This window comes from Rhipicephalus microplus, chromosome 1 (assembly GCF_043290135.1).
Source record: "Rhipicephalus microplus isolate Deutch F79 chromosome 1, USDA_Rmic, whole genome shotgun sequence".
Lineage (NCBI taxonomy): Eukaryota > Metazoa > Arthropoda > Arachnida > Ixodida > Ixodidae > Rhipicephalus > Rhipicephalus microplus.
Genome location: NC_134700.1, coordinates 24,413,398 through 24,435,027, shown reverse-complemented (window position 1 = coordinate 24,435,027; position 21,630 = coordinate 24,413,398). Strand labels below are relative to the sequence as shown.

General features: G+C 42.0%; 2 protein-coding genes across 18 annotated transcripts in view; one reads left to right on the top strand and one right to left on the bottom strand.

The window, feature by feature from the left end:
- The window catches only part of LOC142767526 (uncharacterized), a 75,920-nt gene extending 63,732 nt beyond the window's left edge, over positions 1 to 12,188 (top strand). For all 6 annotated transcript variants that reach the window (XR_012884958.1, XR_012884971.1, XR_012884957.1 and 3 more), the window contains 3 exons: positions 5,351 to 5,641; positions 10,708 to 10,800; positions 12,088 to 12,188. Coding sequence is in view for 1 of the 6 variants with exons in the window: in XM_075869355.1 (XP_075725470.1) it covers positions 5,351 to 5,641; positions 10,708 to 10,776 (360 nt within the window). In the remaining 5 variants the exon portion in view is untranslated. The remainder of the gene's footprint in view (positions 1 to 5,350; positions 5,642 to 10,707; positions 10,801 to 12,087) is intronic.
- The window catches only part of LOC119178046 (uncharacterized), an 831,732-nt gene that overhangs the window by 70,795 nt on the left and 739,307 nt on the right, over positions 1 to 21,630 (bottom strand). For all 12 annotated transcript variants that reach the window (XM_075869285.1, XM_075869292.1, XM_037429209.2 and 9 more), the window contains one exon: positions 10,582 to 10,701. In XM_075869285.1, the coding sequence (XP_075725400.1) occupies positions 10,582 to 10,701 (120 nt within the window). The remainder of the gene's footprint in view (positions 1 to 10,581; positions 10,702 to 21,630) is intronic.

Here is a 21,630-nt window from a genome sequence, read left to right as displayed (position 1 = left end):
TCACGGGGTCGTGACGTGGCCGAAGACAGGAGACTTCGTGTTGGGATTTAACGGTTTATTTGGGCGAACCTGTGCCCAGTAAACGGAAAGTCCGATTACAGCAGCAGTCTTGCACAGATAGCAGTCTCGGACTGATAGTGGTGAACGGAGCGTCGGCCTTCGTTCAACAACTGACAAGCGGCGAAGCGCGTCGGCGTTTATACTCTTGCCATCGAATGTTCTAGCGTTATCGCTGGCGGTGGCGTAGGTTCCAGAACAATCTGTACCGTTCGCACAGTGGGCATGATCTTATCGAAATGATCTACTACAGTCCGGAACCTTCTCGAAAACTGCAGGCGCGGTTTGCGCTGAGAATCCTGTGGTGTTTTGGGACGATAACGAGAACTTGGGAAATGGAACGTGGCAATATTTATTCAGAGCCTTGCTTAATTAGAGCATTTCGCGATGAGTATACTCAGAGAGCACAATTCTGTTTCCTCGTGTTGATTGGGTTTTTTTAAAAAGGTGCATCATATATATTGTTTTTTCTAAAAAAGTAGCAAAAAAGTGGGAGGTGTTTTTTCATGGACTGGAAAAAGACGGTGTATGTGCATCAGCATCCTAAGTTCAATGACACAGCAAGCGCCCCTGATTTCGAAATATTTACCTCGGGCAAAAGACATCCTGATAGTTTATTGTCTTCAATACTCCTGAAATGCATGCAGGATTACACATGAACACACAACAACATACAACGTACTCTGTTACAGCATCATTCAGGTTAATTCACACAGAAAGCAGCATGTCAAAGCGGCCAAGTGGGTTTTTGCGAAGCGGCAAGGCGGCGAGTGCATGAACCTGTTCAGACCACCTGTCTCCAATGGATCGCCGCGCGGCAGAGTAGGCGGGAATCTCGTGCTTTTGTGCACGTGTCCCTGTGACGTGTCATTGCTTCTCCCAAACGTACTACCGCGCCACCATCGCGCCTCCGTTGCGTGGAATTCTGATTGGCTGCGGCAAAGTGGCAAGCCTCGGCACGTGGCAGCAAAATGCTCCAAGAGCGACTTCCCTTGCCGCCTGGTTTTTCTCTTGCTTTCCCTTTCTAGAGAGGAGGTTTTTACCCCTTTCTGCGTTGCAGCCTCGCCGCTTTGACCCCCCCGACTTCAGTGTGAACGAGCCTTTACAAAAGAATAATCAAGAGAAGCTCGATAAAGGGAAACTAATTAAACAGAATTACTGCTTACACAGAACACCAGTGTACTAAATGCTTGGTTTTTATTTGGGTTATGCAAAAGATTTTTCTCTAATATGAACTAAAATTTTCATCATCATCATCATCATCATCATCAGCCTGAATACGTCTACTGCTGGACAAAGGCCTCTCCCATGTTCCGCAGGTTAATCCGGTCCTGTGCTTGCTGCTGCCAATTTATGCCCGCAAACTTTTCAATCTCATCTGCCCACCTAACCTTCTGTCTCCCTTTAACCCGCTTGCCTTCTCTGGGAATCCAGTTAGTTACCCTTAATGACCAGCGGTTATCCTGTCTACGTGCTACATGCCCGGCCCATGTCCATTTCCTCTTCTTGACTTCAACTATGATATCCTTAACCCCCGTTTGTTTTCTAATCCACTCTGCCCTCTTCTTGTCTCTTAAGGTTACACCTACCATTTTTATTTCCATTGCTCGCTGCGTCGTGCTCAATTTAAGCTGAACCCTTTTTGTAAGTCTCTAGGTTTCTGCTCCGTAGCTAAGTACCAGCAAAATACAGCTGTTATATACCTTCCTCTTGAGGAATAGTGGCAATCTACCTGTCATAATTTGAGAGTGCTTGCCAAATGTGCTCCACCCCATTCTTATTCTTCTAGTAACTTCAATCTCGTGGTTCAGCTCCGCGGTTGTTACCTGCCCTAAGTAGACATTGTCTTTTACAACTTAAAGTGCACTATTAGCTATTTCGAAGGGCTGCTCTTTTCCGAGGTTGTTGTACATTACTTTCATTTTCTGCAGATTAATTTTAACTTTTCCGGCACTGGTGGTGTCAATTGACACCACCGCATAATATTTCCCCTAGTATCTCGGAAACGCAACCAATACTGCTCATTCTGGGGGGCATAATTCTTCAATGATCTCCACTGCAATTGACATCAATATTGTGGCACGTTTGTAGAGATAGCAGCCACAAAGAAGAAGCAAAACAGAGGTATTTCGTTAAGCCGGGGAGCGTAAGTTGAGGTGGGTAAGCACCAATTTCGGGACAACGTACCGAAGCTGTTTCAGTGAGTATTAGGCTGAAAAGTAAGACGTTGGTTTCTATTTTGTGTACACTATTGATTTTCAGAATAAAAATCCATTTTTTTCATTTTTCAATCACTGGGCCATAATTACCTAATTTGATGCCATGTTAAATATTCCATGAATGCTTGTGCCAGTGGCTCAATTTTTCGTTTGTGGTCTTCTGAAGTTCTAACAACAAGAAAAACACGCACAAAAAGTGTATCAGGCAAAAACAAAAAATCCAGGGCTGAAAGGGTTAAGACCCACCTTTCTGCTCTCCTTGTCTAACTCCGTAATCATGAGTTGCAGTTCGTCCCCTGAGTTACTCAGCAATGCAATGTCATCGGCGAAGCGCAGGTTACTAAGGTACTCTCCATTAACTATTATCCCTAACTGTTCCCATTCAAGGCTTCCGAAAACCTCCTGTAAGCACGCTGTAAATACCATTGGGGCGATTGTGTCCCCCTGCCTTACACGCTTCTTGATTGGTATTTTGTTGCTTTCTTTATGAATCACTATGGTATGGTAGCAGTTGATCCCCTGTAGATTTCTTCTAGGATGTTTATATATGCTTTATCGACGTCCTGATTCCGCAGTGTCTGCATGACGGCTGGTATTTCTACTGAATCAAATGCCTTCTCGTAATCTATGAAGGCTATGTATAGTGGTTGGTTATACTCTGAGCATTTTCTCTATTACCTGATTTATAGTATGAATGTGAGACGTGAGTACTAACCAGTAATAATCAACATGTTTGCCATTGACTAGAAACACGACTGATTTGGAGTAAGTGTGAGTAGACGTGTCTGTGAATATGTACTAATGAGACTGAGCAATTATCGGTACGAGCCTGACTACTAAATGGTGAGCAGGCATGAGTAAAAATGCAAGTTCGTACTATTGAATGCGACTAAGTATGACCATGAACGAAAACGAGTAGCAACGAGTGTGTGTAGATGTGAGTATGAATGCAAGTGTGTACTAATGAGCGTGAGCAGGCAGAATTAGTGTGAATAGTAGGCTGGTGCAAATATTCAAATGCTTTGAATATTCGAACGACTGGTTGAGTATTCAAATTCGCTTCGATTCGAATTTAATTTATCAAACAGTTTCGAAGTATTCATAATGAATGAATGAATGTATATTGATCCGCATGTCACTGCCTATGAAGGTGGTTTTATTGCAGTGTAGAGGTACTAAGCACTGAAAGCAACTAGTAAAAAAAAATATTCGCTTTGCGGTGAAGTCTCCCTTCACATTTAAAGGGGCCCAGCAACGATAGTTATAGCGTGAAAACTCGCGCTATAACTATCCTCATGTCATACCAACTAGCCCAAGCTGCCACACTTCTAGGCCCAGCAACAGTTACTGAACATAATCAGAAAGCACTGCTGATCAGTAGTCGAGGCTACCGAGAACAAGTGAGACAAATATTGTAGCGCAGCACGTAGCCTGTAATTCACAATAAATTTTCAAAGCTAAAAATTGCTTTCTTTCCTTGGCAAATGACACTAAAAGCTCAGAAATCACTTGTCACAGTCAAGAAGAAGTATACGGCTCTGGCCACAGGCATTGCCTGATTTGAGCATGGCGCGCTCGTCATAACCAGGGCCGCCGCTTGTTCACAAGTACGTGTGCGATCGCACTGAAAAGCCGCATATGCGAAGAAAAAAACAAACAGGTGCTCAAGGTCACGAGGTGCGTGTGAAGTATTTTTTTTTCGCCGTGCAATTACTCCCTGCTTAGCTTCCAGCTATTTCGTCGGGACGAGAAGAGAGAATGCAATTGCAGCGAGTGGCAAATTTTTGGAACTCCGCTTGTACTGGACTGATTCTAGAAACTTTGCAGCGGTAAATTTCTGAGGCAAGAAGCATGCTTAGAGGCTCCATGGCGACTTGAAAAAGTGTTTCAGGGCACCTTCAAAAGAGCATGTTACCCTCAAATCAATTCTTCATTTTATTAAGCTTGTTATGATGGTTTATTTGATCGAAGTATAATAAATATTAAAACATTAAGTGAGTAGACGAAGAGTGGCCTGTGAACATGAATATGTACCAATGAGTCTGAGCAGATATCAGTACAAGCCTGACTACCACATGGTGTGAGCAGGCATGAGTAAAAATGCAAGTTTGTACTATTTATTGCGACTAAGTATGACCATGAACGAAAACGAGTAGCAACGAGTGTGTGTAGAAGTGAGTATGAGTGCAAGTGTGTACCAATGAGCGTGAACAGACACAATGAGTGTTAATAGGCGTGAGTACTAACCAGTAATAATGTCCCCCTGCCTTACACCCTCATTGATTGATAATCTTTTGCTTTCTTTATGAAGCACTATGGTAGCAGTTGATCCCCTGTAGATTTTTTCCAGGATGTTTATATATACTTCATCGATGCCCTGATTCCGCAGTGTCTGCAAACTAAGATTTTTACCCCCCCTCCAAATGAAAAACAAAAAAGCAAGTTTTCAAGTTTTTCCCTAAGGACATCTGATGTATACCCATAAGGTCATAGGTCAGCAAAATAGCTCAAAATCAGATCAACCCGCGAGTCTAATAGAGTCGAATTGAGCAATATTTAGAAGAGATTGAGCTTTAGTGAGTCTGATTGAGAAAAAAAAAAAAGTCAGCCTTGCAAAGGCGAAGCAATGATCGCGATAGCAACAAATTGCAAGGCTACGCACAGAATGGCAAGCAGATCGAAATGTTCCTCGCATTTCTCACGCACAAATGATGCACGAAACGTACTCACAGGTACAGATGAACGCGAATAGGCGTCTCAGTTGTTACTTTGCTGTGTCTGAAAAGCGCGCCCTTTTTGCAAACGGAGGCTGTGCAACGATTGCAGTGACCTTTGTGCACATGGTAACTACAACAGAATCGTTCCCATGAAAACTAAAGGGTACGATTCTCCCCACTGCAAGATACGGGTGCGTGATCAAGAGCACACCCCCTTATTATTTTCTACAAGGACCAAAGTATGCGGGAGAGATGAGAGCCGCTGCACGCAATGAGCGTGCAGCGGCTCTCAGTGGGCAAGGGCATGGCGGTGATGCCATGATACGGTCTTCAAACCCCATCATGTTTTTCGTACAGGTTCTGCTTGTATTGCTGTTTGTCCCAGCGTGGCTATCACCAATGAACAACGCCCCTTCATCGCCAGCTATGCTCTTGGTCACCGATCAAGAGAAGCCGATGCCCGTGGTCTTTCATCGGCTAAATATCGTTCCTGGAGGAGCAAAAATGACGTCATCGGATCCATTAGAGGCGCTAATGGATGCATCTGTCAACGGGACTATAAAATGGCTCTTCAGCGCGGCACCTGACAGCGGGCATGGCGGCGATGCCATGATACGGTCTTCAAACCCGATCTTGTTTTTCGTACAGGTGAGCAAACGATACGGAAAGTGTTACCGTAGCAATAACGTTTGCTTATTCTTGCTGCCATGCCAATGGTCAATGTGCGAAATGCTTACTAACGTGACTAATTCTCTTCGCTACCTGTTATTACTTAGTGGCGACATAGAAACTAATCCAGGGCCTACAGAGGGCAATTGGTAAAAGCAAGTAAAGGCAATCGCGGACGACATAAAGGAAATCAAGAAAGAAAAATCCGTCACAAATCAGAAACTAACTGCAATCGATAAGAAACTTGAAAAAATTAGTGGACTGGAAAAGCAGATTTCTAATTGCGTAAAGCGAATAGTGGAACTAGAAAACAACATCAAAAGCATGAACACGAAAATAGAAGAACTAGAGGACAGAAGTCGTAGGTCGAACCTGATTGTGTACAGAGTTGAGGGAAAACAAAACGAGTCCTTTCAAGAGCTTCATAACCTCATATCAAAGGAAATATTTGAAGATACCCTAGACGTAAAGACTGCAGGCATTGAACGTATTCACCGTCTCGGTAGAACTAGAGAAGGCGATCCGAAAAACAGGCCAATAATTTTCAAGTTGCTCGACTATCGCAACAAAGTTAAAATACTCCAGTCTTGTTCCAAACTCAAAGGGAGCGGTTATTCAATAAGCGAGGATTACTCGATTGGCATGCATGAAACTAGAAGAAAACTGTAGAAAGTCACGAAAGAAAACCGCGATGGAGGGAAAGAGTAAGGCTTATATTTGACAGAATTCAGATAAACGGTCGTCTTTTTACTTGAGATGAAGACAGCAAAAATATTGTAGAAGCAAACAAAAAACGAAGAGCAACTACCAATGGCACAGTCTTCTCGACGACAACGCCCATAACCCGACCACAACGCCCATAAGTGGGCTATCTACTGCCACTCAGCTCACAGAGGCTATACATGACTTCGGGCTGGCAATAAACGAACAATCGCAAATCGATGTAATTTTTTTAGATTTCTCTAAGATCTTCGACCGTTGTCCCACTCTAAACTTATCACTAAACTCAGAAAAACTAGGCAATGGTCCAATAGTTGAATGAATTAGTGATTACCTTTCAGACCGCCACCAGTTTGTGCACTATAATGGACAGAATTCTGACACTGTTAAAGTCCTTTCGGGCGTTCCACAGGAATCTGTTCTCGCTGCGCTCTTGTTCCTGTTATTCATTGATGACATTATTGAATCAGTAAACGTTAAAATTAGACTGTTTGCAGATGACTGCATGATTTACAGTGAAATCAAACACATTGACGATCAGGTTGCCCTTAACAGATCCCTAAACAACATAGCACAGTGGTGCCAAGATTGGCAGATGGCTATTAATTCTCAAAAAACGGCCGTGATGAACGTAAGCAGAAAGAAAAGCAAACTATTATTTCTATACTCGCTTAATGGTGTCACCCTTCGCACAGCGACCCAGTATAAATATTTAGGGCTTTTAATATCATCTGACCTCAAATGGACTGCGCATGTACAACAAGTGACGAAAAAGGCAATGAACAAGTTGTTTTTTCTAAAACGGACCCTACGCTACACTACCACAGATACGAAGTGCTTATCTTACATTACCTTTATAAGACCTATGCTAGAATATGCGAATATAGTGTGGTTTCCTTCAACAAATACTGACATAGCTTTGCTCGAGAGCGTGCAGCGCAAGGCGATAAGATTTATCTTTAACCGCTATAAGCGAACAGATTCACCTTCCGAGCTTCTGCTCCGAGCAGATCTACCTTCGCTCTGCGATAGAGCAAAATTACATCGGTTGAAGTTCTTTTACTAATTGTTGAATGGCCACTTTGAAACTAGTGCTTCCGCCTTCGCTACTATAAAAGCAAGAGGCAAAGTGCCCCAAAAACACGACCTGATCTTCGAAAAATATTTGTGCTGCAACAATACCTTCAGGTTTTCATTTTTCCCTCGCGTAATAAGAGAGTGGAATGCGCTTGATTCAGCTACTGTAGCACAGGCAACACTCTAAAATTTTTTAGAAAGAAATGTAAATCTCATGGCGGTCCCCCCAAGTTCTATGTGCTAACGTAATTGCATACGGGTGAAAGCATCCACAATCTAACAATCTATTTTATTTTCTTTATCACTTGGTTGTGGGCAATGTATTACTATTCCTGTATAATGTATGCATTAGTTAGTACCACGATCGCGACGCTTGCACGTCATGATGTCATTACCCTTGTGTTTGTTTCTTATGTACTCTTCTTGTATTGCCACTGCATTGCCTTGCTTGTAAAAGGTTTGTATCTTTTCCACTCCTGTAATAGCCCTCAAGGAGGGTTGACAGTATTTTGTAAATAAAAAAATAAAATGTGCCATCTTGCTGATAATGTTGAAAACATGATAGTTCTCCCCCAAGATGCTCGCCAACAGCGGTAAGTGGTAGATATGAATAGCTTGCCATTTCAACGTTGAAGGAGGTACCCTTCAGTGGCTCAGTGGTTAACGTCTCACATTCACAACACGGAGGTCCCACATTCAATTCCGCACGCTGAAATCTTTTTTCTGGGATTTTTTCCTTTCTTGCGTTTTCATATATATAGATACGTATACATATACGGTGCATGACATTGGCGCCAACGTCCATGTCGACGCCGACGTCTACGTTGACGCCGATGCCCACGCCGCCGGCAAAATCCAGCCAAAAGTGTCCATACAATTGCTATCACAAGAAAATTTTAATAAGTCTGAATCTGAGTGAGACAGGTTGAGGAAAATATTGGTGAGTCAGAGTCTAAGTAAGTGAGCCCTTTGCACAAAATATATTGCTTGAGTGAGTGAGCTGAGTGAGTGAGCTGGGAAAGAAAATCTGTGTCTGGACTCCGATTCGGCGTCATGGCCTCTCGGAAAAACTTTCAAGACGATACTTCGAGCCGTATAAAATTCTGCGACGCCTTAGTAACGTTAACTATGAGGTCGTTCCCGATAGTGTGCACTGCTCAAAATGCCAAAGGCATGCACCAAAAGTCATGCGCGTGTTTCGAATGAAACCATATTTGTCCGAAAGAACTCATGCGCTACCAGATATACAAACAGCTGTGATTATGAAGCATCGGGACGATGCTTTATTGGAAGGGAGGCTGATGTCATGATTAAAATCCGTCAGGATGGCCGAGGACAATGAAGTAACGAGTACGAGAAACAATCCCTACTCAGATCTGAGGAAGACGACGTTGGGCCTTCCGTTCTGGCTTGCGATTTGTAAATACAGACCTTGGTTTTTCCTTGTCGCACTGGATTTCTGTCTTCTGTTATTTTCTGAATCGCGGTAGTATGACCAGTGCAAGTGTCGTCCTGATCAAATAGCTAAAATGAATATCGAAAAACTACAGTGAACCCTGCATAGAAAGTTCGTGTGTGAAGCACAATCCCTTCTCATGCAGGTTCCAAAGCTCTAAAATTATGTCCACCTTGTCCCTGTGTCCCTGTAAAGTTCCTGACCTGTGGCCTAAGAATTACTAAAAAGTCATTCACATATCTAAAAGCGTGTGAAACCCTCTCTCCTCTCTCCCGTTAAAAAAGTGGTGCAGTGCCGAGTCAATTTGGGACAGAAAATTATTACATAGTACTGGTGCTATGCAAGAGCCAATGCAGATTCCATTCCTCTGCAATAAAAGTTGCTCTTCAAGTGAAATGAAAGTACAGTGCAAATAGGTCTCCAGTGAAGTCAAAAAGTTATCAGAACTGATGCCCACCATATTCTGGAAATAAATCCCTGCGTTTTCCTTTATGCATGCTTTTACAAAGGCTCTTTATGCTGAGGCACTAAACAATGAAGATCCTTGACATCAACAGAGAAGGTACATCCAATGTTTGGTTTACCCTTAAAAGCTGTACCGAGAATGAAAGGATCTGGAATGGTCAACTGCTTCAACTGTTTCAAAAAAACATACTAACGCATAACTCTTCTTGCTCATGATTAATTGAGATGAAATGTTCACTTTGTAAAACGTAGCTGAAAAAAATGCTTGCAGAGTATTTGCAGTACATTTGATTCTATGGAAATTGGATGACTTGGCACAGTTTTTTAAAAATAAACCAGATATTGCATACGCTTTTTCACAACAATGTCCTTACACAATCGCAATTACTGATAGCTTAAATTTGACAATATACAATCAAAAGGTGTATCGTTGAGCATCAATTTTGTGAGATGTTAGCATTAAAGAGCGGTGACACAATGATTAGAAAAGCTTATTTTATGCTCACGGACTCTCTTGTAAAGGCTTAGTTTCAGCGGTGAGTCAAAGTAATATCTTGGCGAGTTTCAGAGCTAGTGAGTCCAATTCAGGCAAAATTTGGCGAGCCCGAGAGCGCCCTCAAAGCAGATTTTATTTGTTGAGTGAGCCTGAGCCAGCTCCAAATGTTTTGCTTACTTAGTTGTGCTTGAGGCCACTGTCTTCTAATCGGGAACCGACATTGATGAACAGAATCTCCTTTCTTAACTGTGTTTTATTTGGCCACTGATAGGAGCAGTGAAAGCCATGTTGCCTTTCATTTGTACATTGAAAGTGAGGCTACCAAAACAGTCTATTTAATATTTATCTACTGTGCTTATTATACAAATATAAAAATGCTAAAAGCGTGTATCGTAGCACTACATCACTGCACTTTTTCTTGGTAAGTGGGAGTCTTCTTAACTAAACAAGTTTGTCTGACACCTTTAGGTTCTGATGCATGGCTTTGTATTACATAGCCAAATGGCATGGATTGTTGATCACTGTTATGGCATTACAATATTTTTCTTGCATAAACATAGTTTCCTTCATCCTTGCTATTTTTTTTCAGCTTTCCTGTTTAATGAACTAGCAGTAGTAACATATAGATGTATTTTGCAGTGCACTGAAAAAGAAGTAGTAAACCGACATTCCCAGAGCTTCAGCCCTAGCTTTCAATCTACTCACAGGCAAAGGTGTAATCTGCAAGGTTGTATGCATGTGTGCCTCCAGCTGGTGCACACTAATTCCAGGGGGGGCCTTTGGGGCATGGTGTAGGCTCTGACCTTCGGGGCCTTCCCGTTTCTTCTGCAGGGAACAAGAAACAAGGCAAGCTACAATACCCGTGGGAAACGTGAAGCTGAACACTTGTTGCTGCCCTGAACCGCTACACATCAAGTCGCTTAGGTTCGCAACCACTGGAATCAAAACAGTTAAAACTAAGCTGATGGCATGCCCACTGAAGTCAGCAGAAATAAAAAAGCCACAGCTTTGCCTCAAAGGCAAAGCAATGAACGTGATAGCATTAGATTGGAAAGTCACGTGCAGAATGGCAAGCAGATCGAAACATGCCCCACATTTCTCACGCACAAATGATGCTTGAAAAGTATTCACAGGTACAGATCAACGCGAATAAGCGTCTTAGTTGTCACTTTGCTGTGTCTAAAAAGCACACCCTTTTCGCAAACAGAGACTGTGCAACGATTGCAGTGACCTTTGTGCACCCAGTAACTACAACAAAATCATTCCGGTGAAAGCTCAAGGCCAGCCAAAACATACAAAATTTTCCCCAACCCAAAATCTTCCCAACCGCGAGATAAGGGCACACGAGTGTGCATCCACCCCCCTCCTCTTCGCACGACACGTACGTGCGGGAGATGAGAGCGTGCGCCGTCGCATCGTGATGATGTGGCGACGCGGGCTCATATCGCCGTCTCACTGGTAATGCTGAAAACATGATAGTTCCCCCGAGATGCCTGTCACCAGCGGTAATGGTAGATATAAATAGCTTGCCATTCGAACGTTGAAGGAGGTGCTCCTTCATAGCTCAGTGGTTAACGCCTCGCACTCACACTTCAGAGGTTCCACGTTCGATTCTGCATGCCGGAGTGTTTTTCTGAATTGTTTTTCTTTTTAGTGTTTTCATATATGTAGATACTACGTATGCATATACGTTGAGTGACGGGGATGCCATTGCCGATGCCGGCGGTAAAATCCAGCTAAGAGTGTCCATATAATTGCTATCACAATAAACGTACGCATACTAGTACTTGGAATACACAGCTTCATTTGGTGAGCAGACTTTCATAGCCATAGCATTAGGCATGACCATGAAGAAGAATTTTAAGCTCAAGCAAAGACTGTGATCTGTAGTTATAGAGAAAAATCTTAAAGGAACACCAGTATTGGTTCTGTCAATTTAAGTTCTAGTGCCATTTTTAGAGCAGAAAACAAGCTGTTTTGGGGCAGATTTGGAGCGAATGAAACTGTGTTGATAAGCGGCTGTAGAACTGGAGGAATTGTGTTTTGCAAGAGGTTTGGAGAAGACAAAAGAACATTTGGGATTACTTGGAGCAGTACAGTCATAACTCTAACATTTTGGTGCATATTCTTACCAGTGTGCAAACAAGAAATGCTGTCCTGATTGTAAACAGGCGACAAGACCAACAGTTACAGAGCAGCCATCAATTTCAGGTACTTCATATGAAAGAAGTCAAGGATCACACCTGGCCAGAAAATAACATGGACAAAGAAAACCAAATATATTTTAATAAAATATTTTTGCTTTGGTCGACTCTCATTTTCTTCATCCTTCATATGAAAGAATGTTATATGCTGGTTCGCACCACTATAAAGATGTGAACTGCAGTGAAGCATTAGTTGCAAGACGATTATTTAATCCCCAATGGATACCTCATAATGACTGGACTACCCAAAAAGTTCAACAACTCCAAAGGAATCAATAAATCAGTATAGAAGAATAATTTTATGGTATTGACAAATTATAACACTAATGCGTGACAAATGAAGTCAGAACTTCAGGGCGTAGCAGAGGCGATAGATTGCTACCTCGCCAACACAAAGCTCTCTAAAGAAGTCACAGCTCTTACTATTCCACCCTACGGAACCAATCACTTCCAGATCAAAAAATCAGTCTAATCACCAAGAATGGCATACTGACGATCCCAATTGCGAAACCCATATAAATCCTAGGGCTTTGGCTGGAGACCAAAGGTGCGAAGGTGACCAAAGGTGATGAAACAATGACACATTTCAATAAAACCATGACAGCGATTAGATTAATATAAAGAGTTACCAACGGAATGAAGAAAATCAAGGAGAGGAACAGTGTCTGTATGGTTTCAGCTTTTTTGATAAGCCATACCATATTCGTACCAACGTTTCTTCAATAGAGCAAAGTGAAAAGAACTAGTGAAAAATGACAAGAGAGATGCACTCATATGAAAAGCCAACAAGTTAGCTCCAGGGCTCCCTCTCGTACACCAGCAACAAAAAAATTGCGGGTCCACAATGCGTGTGGCAGAATAATTGAAGCACAAGGCACGTAGGTAGGCAGATAATTCACGGAAAAATTCAACGTATACTATCTCGAAATTGAGGGTCTTAAAGAGATACTCCAGTTCATATTTGAGCCAAAATTACCATCAAAGCATCACCGAGAAACATGCCCAGAATCTACAAAGTAGAACGGAGGAAACCCAGAACGAAAGCAATCATGAAAAGCTATAGCATGAACTAAAACTTTCTATTTATGAATGTAGCCAGGTACCCTGAAAAGGCACCTTTCATGACCGTGGTGCCCGAAATGAAAAGAGGGATAGTGTCAGCCTACTCTAAACCAGCAATTAGAAAGTACACAACCAGGTGGATCTCTGGCGATGTGGCCAGGATTTTGAATAGCAAGGCAGAGGACTTTGAGAATGTAGTCATTACACCCAAATAAATTAAATGGATCCCGGTGCACATAGGAGAAGATGAGAACTCGGTCCACCCTCCCCCTATCATAAATGAGAAAGCCCTCCTTGCCACATGAAAACTCACCAATCATGACAGGGAACACTAATCTCATGACTCCAGGGGAGCTGATATAACTAAAAAATGATAAGGATAGCCTGCTAACCTTCCATGACATATTGATATACAACAAAAAACAAAGTGAAATACTTGCAAATCCACAATAAATCAGATAAATTGGAATATAAGTAGGCTGGAAATGTCCGCAATCGAGAACCTCTCAAAATCCAGTACACATCAACCACATACATACGCTACAAAGCTTTTCGATCACAAAAACACGGTCCTACTAGGGGTGCATTGGCACAACGCTCTGGCTAGCTCAAAGACCAAATATAGGCCATCTAGCAGGCCTGGAGAGCCATAGATAGGCTAAACCTTGCCACCAGCACCCAGGTGGCCTAGGGCAGGACACCAATCTGCAGGTTCTAAATAAAGTTTGGTCTAGTCCAGTACAGTATTGCACAAACAGCAAGTGACAGCTGCCAAACGTCATTCAAAGCACAAAATTCAACCTAACAGGAAACCCAGCAACCAGTCAACTTAAAAGGACACTAAAGGTAAATATAAGTCGATGCTGATTGCTGAAATAGCAGTCAAGAAGCCTCGTAGTGCTACTTTTGTGCCAAGAAAGTGGTCATGTTGAAATAAAATCATGCTTTAGCAGTCCGCATGGCGTTAGTGCGTTTCAAATCTCCTGCCTGAAAGCGGTCAGTCCCATGTCACTGTTGTCGTGCACACCATTGCTCGGCTTTGCTGCGCAGCTGCCGGCACTAATAGTAGCAGAGTGAAAGTATCGGGAGCCACAGCAGCAACAACGGCCATTGAACAACTTTCTGCCATCTCGGAGGCCATAATTTCCTTGCTTCCTTCAAGTGGGCTCTGCTAGATGGCACCACCTATCCAGCATGACCAGGCAAAAAGGAAACTTCCGAACCACTTGCGTCGTTCCCCGTAGTAACGCCAGGCAGTTCTTTTTTCATAAGTCAAACATAAATGGACAAGCGGTATTTTATTATATCTCGTCATGCACGAAAGGTTCTTTTTTTATTGCAGCTATTTTGAATACTACTGATTATTTCTAATCAGACGCTCTGACATCATCAGGGTAATTTCTAAACTATCCTACTTGTGTGGGCCTGTCGTGTCGTACATTTAGCTTAATTTCTCGGTAAGTAGGACACTGCTGTTGATAATAATGCCATTTTAGATGCTGTGCTACTTTTAGCTTTCCCTCTGACGTAAACTGTAATTGGACTTCAGTGTCCCTTTTCCTTTAAAGGGGCCCTGCAACAATTTTTTCAGCATAGTCAGAAAACATTGGCAATCGAAAGCTAAGGTCGTTAAGGACACGCAAGCCAAGCACTATAACTCAGCATGCGGCCTGGAATTTACAATAAATTGTAAAAATCAGCTAGAAAACATTCCCTATTGTTTTAACATATTATGCCCGATACAGCTGAGCCCCTTTATAAGGGACATGTGCTGGGAAGCAATTAATGTCTTTTATAAAAGATGTCTCTAATAAGTAAGGAACCACATATGCATTTTCGTATCAACCCCTATTTCGATGTGAGCACGCTGGTGTCTCTTATATCCATCTGTCTATTACAGCACCCAGTGTCTCTGATAAAGGGGTTCGAGTGTACTTAAATCCACAATCACTGGCTGATTTGAGCATTGTGAGCTCCATAGGCCAAAAAAGGCCACTACGTGCTTGCACCTGTGATTAAATTGAAGCTAAGCTGCACATTAAAAAAAAAAGATGTTCAAGGTCACGACACTTGAGTAACGCAACTTTTTCCTCCATGCCATCCCTCTCTGCTTAGCTTCCAGCGCACTGTCCGGAACGTCGAAAGATAGATTGCCCGGGTTAGACTACGAGGTTCCATGCACGGGCTGTTATGCCACTTAAATGGGTGAAACAAAAGCTTTCCCGAAAGAATTTGACAACATCCAAACTAGTATATGCGTAGCTTCAACACTTGCACAAAACACTGTGTGCAATCGTTCCAATTTCAACATAAAAAAAACATAACAAAAAAAACATGACACAAAAAACATAAAGAACAACATTAAAAAATTCAGGGATTCTGCGGAGTCAACATAAAAAAACAGTGCGGGGATCATGCAAGTAAATACGGTAGGTGATACAATAATTGGCATAAAAATTGTTTGGGGTGAGTGTTTCATACACTCATAGCGAACACAAGGAGCGACATAGAAAATTATTTTGTAATAATGCGTGTAACTGACAAAAGAGAAAAAAAAAAGGACACCCCAAATTCATAATTCATATGTTGTGCAATTAACGTAAAAATAATTACATAATAAATGCAAAACAATAAGCACAATAATTTTCACTGTTCAAGCCAAAAAAGTAATTAATACATGTGTATACAATAAGAACAACACATACAAGAAGATAAAGAAAAGAAAAATAAAAAGAAAAGGAAAAGAAAAGAAAGACGCTGTACCAAAGATCGAAAACCTGGATTTGCATGACAATGCTATTTAGAGCGAAAGAGCAATAGATTCTATGAGGATGCTTGAGTTGTTTCGTACCAATCTGAGACTGTGCCTGCAAAACATGAGTACTTATGAGCGTCAGTCCTGCAGAAATAAGGTGTTAGGAGTTCGGCGTGATGATGCCTTGTGGGTCTGATAGATAACGATGTCAGGTACAGCAATAGGTTAATGGCACGTTTGTGGTTCAGAAAAAGGGAAAGAAGGTGAATTCTTATCTGTTTTCGATGTGCGCTAAGAAGGGAAACGCTATTGGCTTTCATTATTTCAGAAGGAGGGTAGACTAGTGAGAACTCGTTAAAAATGAACCGGACGGCTTTCTTCTGTATTCTTTCAGGGCACTAAATGTTAGTTTGAGTGTATGGGTCCCATACTGTACTTGCGTATTCTAATCTAGGTCTTATTAAAGAATAATAGGACAGTAATTTAACATTGCTGGGGGCATCATGAAGCTTATGTTTTAGAAAGCAGAGCTTTTTGAATGCAGAGGAGGAAATAATATTTCTATTTTTCTTTTTGAATGCAGAAGAGGAAATAATATTTATATTTTTATTCTACGATAAGGTGTTTGTTATATTACCACGTACATATTTATAGCTATTGACTTGCCTAAGTGGCGAAGAACCAAGCCAGAAAACAAAAAGCAGGGGTGCTTTTTTACCATTCCCCATTTTTCACACCACTGCAATACATTATTTAAATTGCTATTTAACTCAACCTGTTCATCGCAATGAAAAAGTTCTTTGAATAATACGCAGTCGTCTGCAAATAATCAAATTTGAACACCAGGGCTATTACATTAACAATATCAATAAAATAAACCAAGAAAAGCAGGGGGCCTAGGACACTGTCTTGTGGCACCCCTGAAGTGACTGCCAAACTTTCAGAAAGTTGACCTCCAATGTTAGTATATTGCTTCTTGTTAGTCAGGTAAGCAGAAATCTATCTAGGTGAAGTGTTCAGGGACGCCAAGAATTCTAAGCTTTATGATTAGTTCATCCTGCACAACTTTGTCGAAAGGTTTGCTAAAATCAAGAAATATTACGTCTACTTGGCCATTAGAATCAAGAGGTGAAGCGAACGAATGAACTACTGCTATTAGTTTGGTTATCGTTGAATACCCTTTTCAAAAGCCATGCTGATGTTCTGTTGGTGCAGCATTATTTTCCAGATATTCACAAACACAGTTAGCTACAATATGTTCCACAAGTTTGCATCATTGGGTTGTCAGTGAAATAGGATGATAATTTTCTATAAGTGTTCTGTCCCCTTTCTTGAACACAGGAACAACCTGGGCTGTCTTCCAGTCATTAGGCAATTGTGCAGTAATGACAGAGACACGAAACAAAGCTACAAGAAAGTTGGCAAGAAGCTCGGCATATCGCTTGAAAAATATGTTAAGCATTTCCTCGGGACCATAAACTCTTAGTTTTCAAGGTAAGTACAGTAGAATCTCATAAATTCGAACAGGCTTAATTACAACTTCCGGTTAATTTGAACTCATGATGAGGTCCCGTCAAAGCTATGTGTATTCCAATGGGCGAAAACGCACGGTAATTTGGACGGGCAAGCAGTTGCGACGGTTAATTCGAACATACCGCACTCCGAAAATGCTCTCAGCACCACGCCCAATCCCACAGCGGCGCCTGCGACACCTCAACGCTGCACGCGAAAGAAATGAAAAGGAAAGAAAAGGCTGCGGTGGAATGTTTGCTCTCTTCAAATGTCGATCTGCGACATGCCCGTGTCACACTTCTTCCTTTTCTGTCCCTGCAACGTAAACACCCTTCTCCTTCCAATGCCGCGCGCGGAGAGAGAAAAAAAAGAGGAAGCTGTCGCTGGGTTGAATAAATGTGTGGTTGAAGGAAAGCAAAAAGGCACTATCTTCTGCAGCCCTTGCCCCTTGCGGGAGCACGGCTCTGCGCCTTGAGGGGGGGGGGGTCTCTCATGCGCTGGTGCCACGCTTCCCCTTTCCCATCCCTGCCTTGTAACCCTTCTCCTTTCAACAACGCACGCGAAGAGAGCAAAAACGAAAAAATCTGCCGTAAAGTGTTGGTTTTCTTTCAAATCGCGATTTGCTTCTCTCCGCGTAAAGGCGCTCCTCCTTTCTCGTCATGTGCTGGCCATGCTGCGTCTGCGAGCAGTCGTTGTCGTCATCTTTAGAAAGTGTCGGCGCTGGACAGTTCCGCGCGCAAATTCTCTTGCCAGGAGAATGCTGAAGCCGAAGTAGAAATGCTTTGCAAGCTGCGCGTGAAATTGATTGACTCGCTGCAAGGCAAACGCGTGCACACGCACATCACCGATTACTTCAATTAATAACAGATGTCCTGTGATTTGTGAATAAATGTAAGTCTTCTGAAACTTCCCCCTTGTGTGTAAGCTTAATGCATATGTGCCACTGTATGGAGAGCCCTTCGTTTATTTAGCTTTCATTATTTCAAACTTCTCTTAATTCAAACAAATTTTTGGGCCCCTTTGAGTTTGAATAATCGAGATTATACTGTAGCATATTAAATACCCCAGCATACAATACAAAACTCATATCTAATAGTTTGGGGAATGTGCCATCACACGTGCATACAGTTGCACTAGAGAATGCACTTTGAAAATAGTTGTTGAAGTGTTGAACAATCTCACACTTATTGGTCACCGGCTTCCTATCAACTGATATTTGAGTAACTGGTTTCTTGCTATCTTTTATGAAGTGCCAAAACTTATCAGGCTCATTTTTTATGAAGTGAAGAAGCGATATTTTGAAATATTATTCTTATGCTGCGCAATGTGCATGAGCGAGGTCATCTTGCATCTGTCTTATTTTGTCATTCTGCACATATTTCTTTTTGTATCTCTTTATCCTGCATTTTAGGTAAATGATTTTTCGATTCATGCAAGGTGTTCCATTTTAACTTTCTTTAGTTTATTAGGGACGAAACTATCTAGGCAATAGTGACACATATCTTTGATCTTGTTACAAAGTAATTGAGCATCGTTGCCCTCGAAATCAATCAAACAGTTTTGCATGTAATCGAGAATGCTTGGGTCATTGGCATGAGAAAAGTCTTTAAAAGAACGTGCAGAGACGTACTTATATTTTTTTAGTTGTTGAAGCTGTAATGATGTGCTTACGAAATGGTGATCAGAGAGTCCTGGCTCCACTTCTACAGTGCAATCAGAAAAATCTCGACAGATGAATGCCAGGTCTAACACAGAGCTACATGCATTCTGTACACGAGTTGGTTCATGGACTACCTGCATTAAATTACACGTTAACATAATATCCAACATAATACCAACGTGTTTATTATGTGACCTACTGGCAACAATGCCTTGCCAATCTACTCCCGGCAGATTAAAATCACCGAGAAGAACAATTTTCTTATTATTGTGCATTGACATTTCTTTATGCAGCATCTCTAATACATTCGTTGTGGCATCCAAAAGTCTATAAAGTGCGTAAAACATAAAACTCTGGCCCCAGCTAGAGATTGTGACACGCAGGCTTTCGATACTTACTACGCCATCTAATAAAACCGCCTGAACACTACCTTTAACTAAGAGAGCCACGCCATTGCCCCTAGCCTGCCGATCTTTACGAAATACTGTGCAAGAAGGGGAGAATATGTCATTGTCACATATCCCCTCACTCAGCCAGATTTCTGATAAAAGAGTTACATAAGGATCATACTGTAGCAACAAAATTTCTAAAGAATAAGTTTTGTTTTTCAGACTGCGGGAGTTTACATTCAATATTCGGACTTGTTTAGGGCTATTAAAGGAATTGTATCAGTTGCAAGATTATGTCGATGTATTATCGCGCTGACCTTTTACATGCGTGGACTGTGTGGGTTTTATTGCTTTATTCATTAGTCCAGGGTTTCATCCCAATAAAAGTATTCTTTATCTATTCTTAATTAATCTGTCATGAATAAGCGAGGCCTTCTTCCCGAGTTGCTTTTCACATTTAGGACTTTCCCAAAGTAGTTTTCATTTTCCTAATGTTAATACGGAGTACTCATTCTGTATGAATATTGAGCTGCCTTCTAGCTTTTTTACCCAGACAACACCCAATGTCCTGAGGTCGTCCTCATAAGGTACAATCGTCCTCGCACAGTTCTCTTTCACCTGAGTACTTACTGAGGACGATGCAAGCTGGTTTCACCCGGAAACGTCTTTTCGAGTGCTTTCTGAGGACAAAAATTTTTCCTGAAGAAGTAGTTTTAAGTACGTTTTGAGGAGGGCAAAAGCAATGTACTAGTGCCGGTTCAAACCTCTTATCGAGTGCTTTCTGAGGACAGCAATTGGTCCGGAAAAGGTCCTGTCAAGGACCTTTTGAAGATGACAGAAGCATTCCAGTGAAAACTTATATATAAGTCCTCAAGACCTTTGCACACCAAATAGATGCATTTCATATATGAAAACTTTCTCCACAAGTTCGTTTCATACAGTCATAGAGTTATTGTATATTTTTACCTCGTTTGGTCATTGTGGCAGCGATGAAACTATAGAGCACGTTCTCTGTCACTGCCCTCGTTACAGCGTGCAAAGACGGCAACTAGCTGCTGTGTTAGCTCGCCTTGACAACAGACCTTTGTCTGAACAATCAGTGCTGGAAAGACGACATGATTTGTGTGCTCACAGAAAATCAGTGAAGGCCTTACTGAACTTTTTGCGTGGCAGCGGCCTATTGTATAGACTGTAGCACCCCAGCTCCCCCCCTTTTTTTTGTGTGCGTCTATTTCCCTCTTCGCTTTCTTTCCAATCTTTCTTCCCCATTCCCCCTTCCCCTAGTGCAGGGTAGCAAACTGGATGCTCCATTTTCTGGTTAACCTCCCTGCCTTTCCCTCATTTTATTCTCTCTCTTGCCTCGTTTGTTTCTTTTTTTGGCAGAAAATTCTCAAATTACGCATTCCGCTTAAAGAGACACACGTAATGGGCTTAGGTATCGAACCTTGTATAACGAAATGTTTATTTGAAACAGTGTGTTCTTAAATGTCACAGCCTTAAATTAGTCATTGTACGCTGCTGTAGCAGGTAATAACAAACTAGCAGATGGCAACCATTGACCATGCGGCACCATTCTGGATAGTCAAGTATCCAAGCCATTCCAAGCCAACTGACTGTCAAAATGGAGCCTGTCAGGGAAGGTGTAGTGTACTAGTGAAGGTTCGTGTCCTTTGTTGTTTGTATGCATAGTTGAAAGTAAGATATGTGTGAGAGTGTAAGTCGTAGGTAACGACGGGAGGTAAATTGCTGTGTTGGTGGGTGCACTGGGCTGCTCAACGTTCAGACTGATCATAGATGTATTGTCACCAGCTGACCGCGGTGAAGTGTGGTTCGAAGCAGCCTGGTCCCAACGTGAGAGGATCGACTTCTGGATCTGACACATGGCCCGACCTCGGGCAAGGCAAGTCAACGCCCGTGTCGAGTGTACTGGTAGGCTTTCGGTGCGGAGCCTCTAACACTAGTGTGTGCATTGGGCACGATACACATGGTGATGAGGACACTGTGTCAAACATTCGAGGAAGATTACAAATGTGGTTGATTAAGCTGTGTTGACTGCCTTGATACTGCTTTTCTTTTTTCAGACTATACGCGGACTCGAATGTCTGACAAAGCTCTCAGTTGTGATTAATTACTGTTAAATAAATAAATTTCTGTCAACAAGCTGTTTGTTTT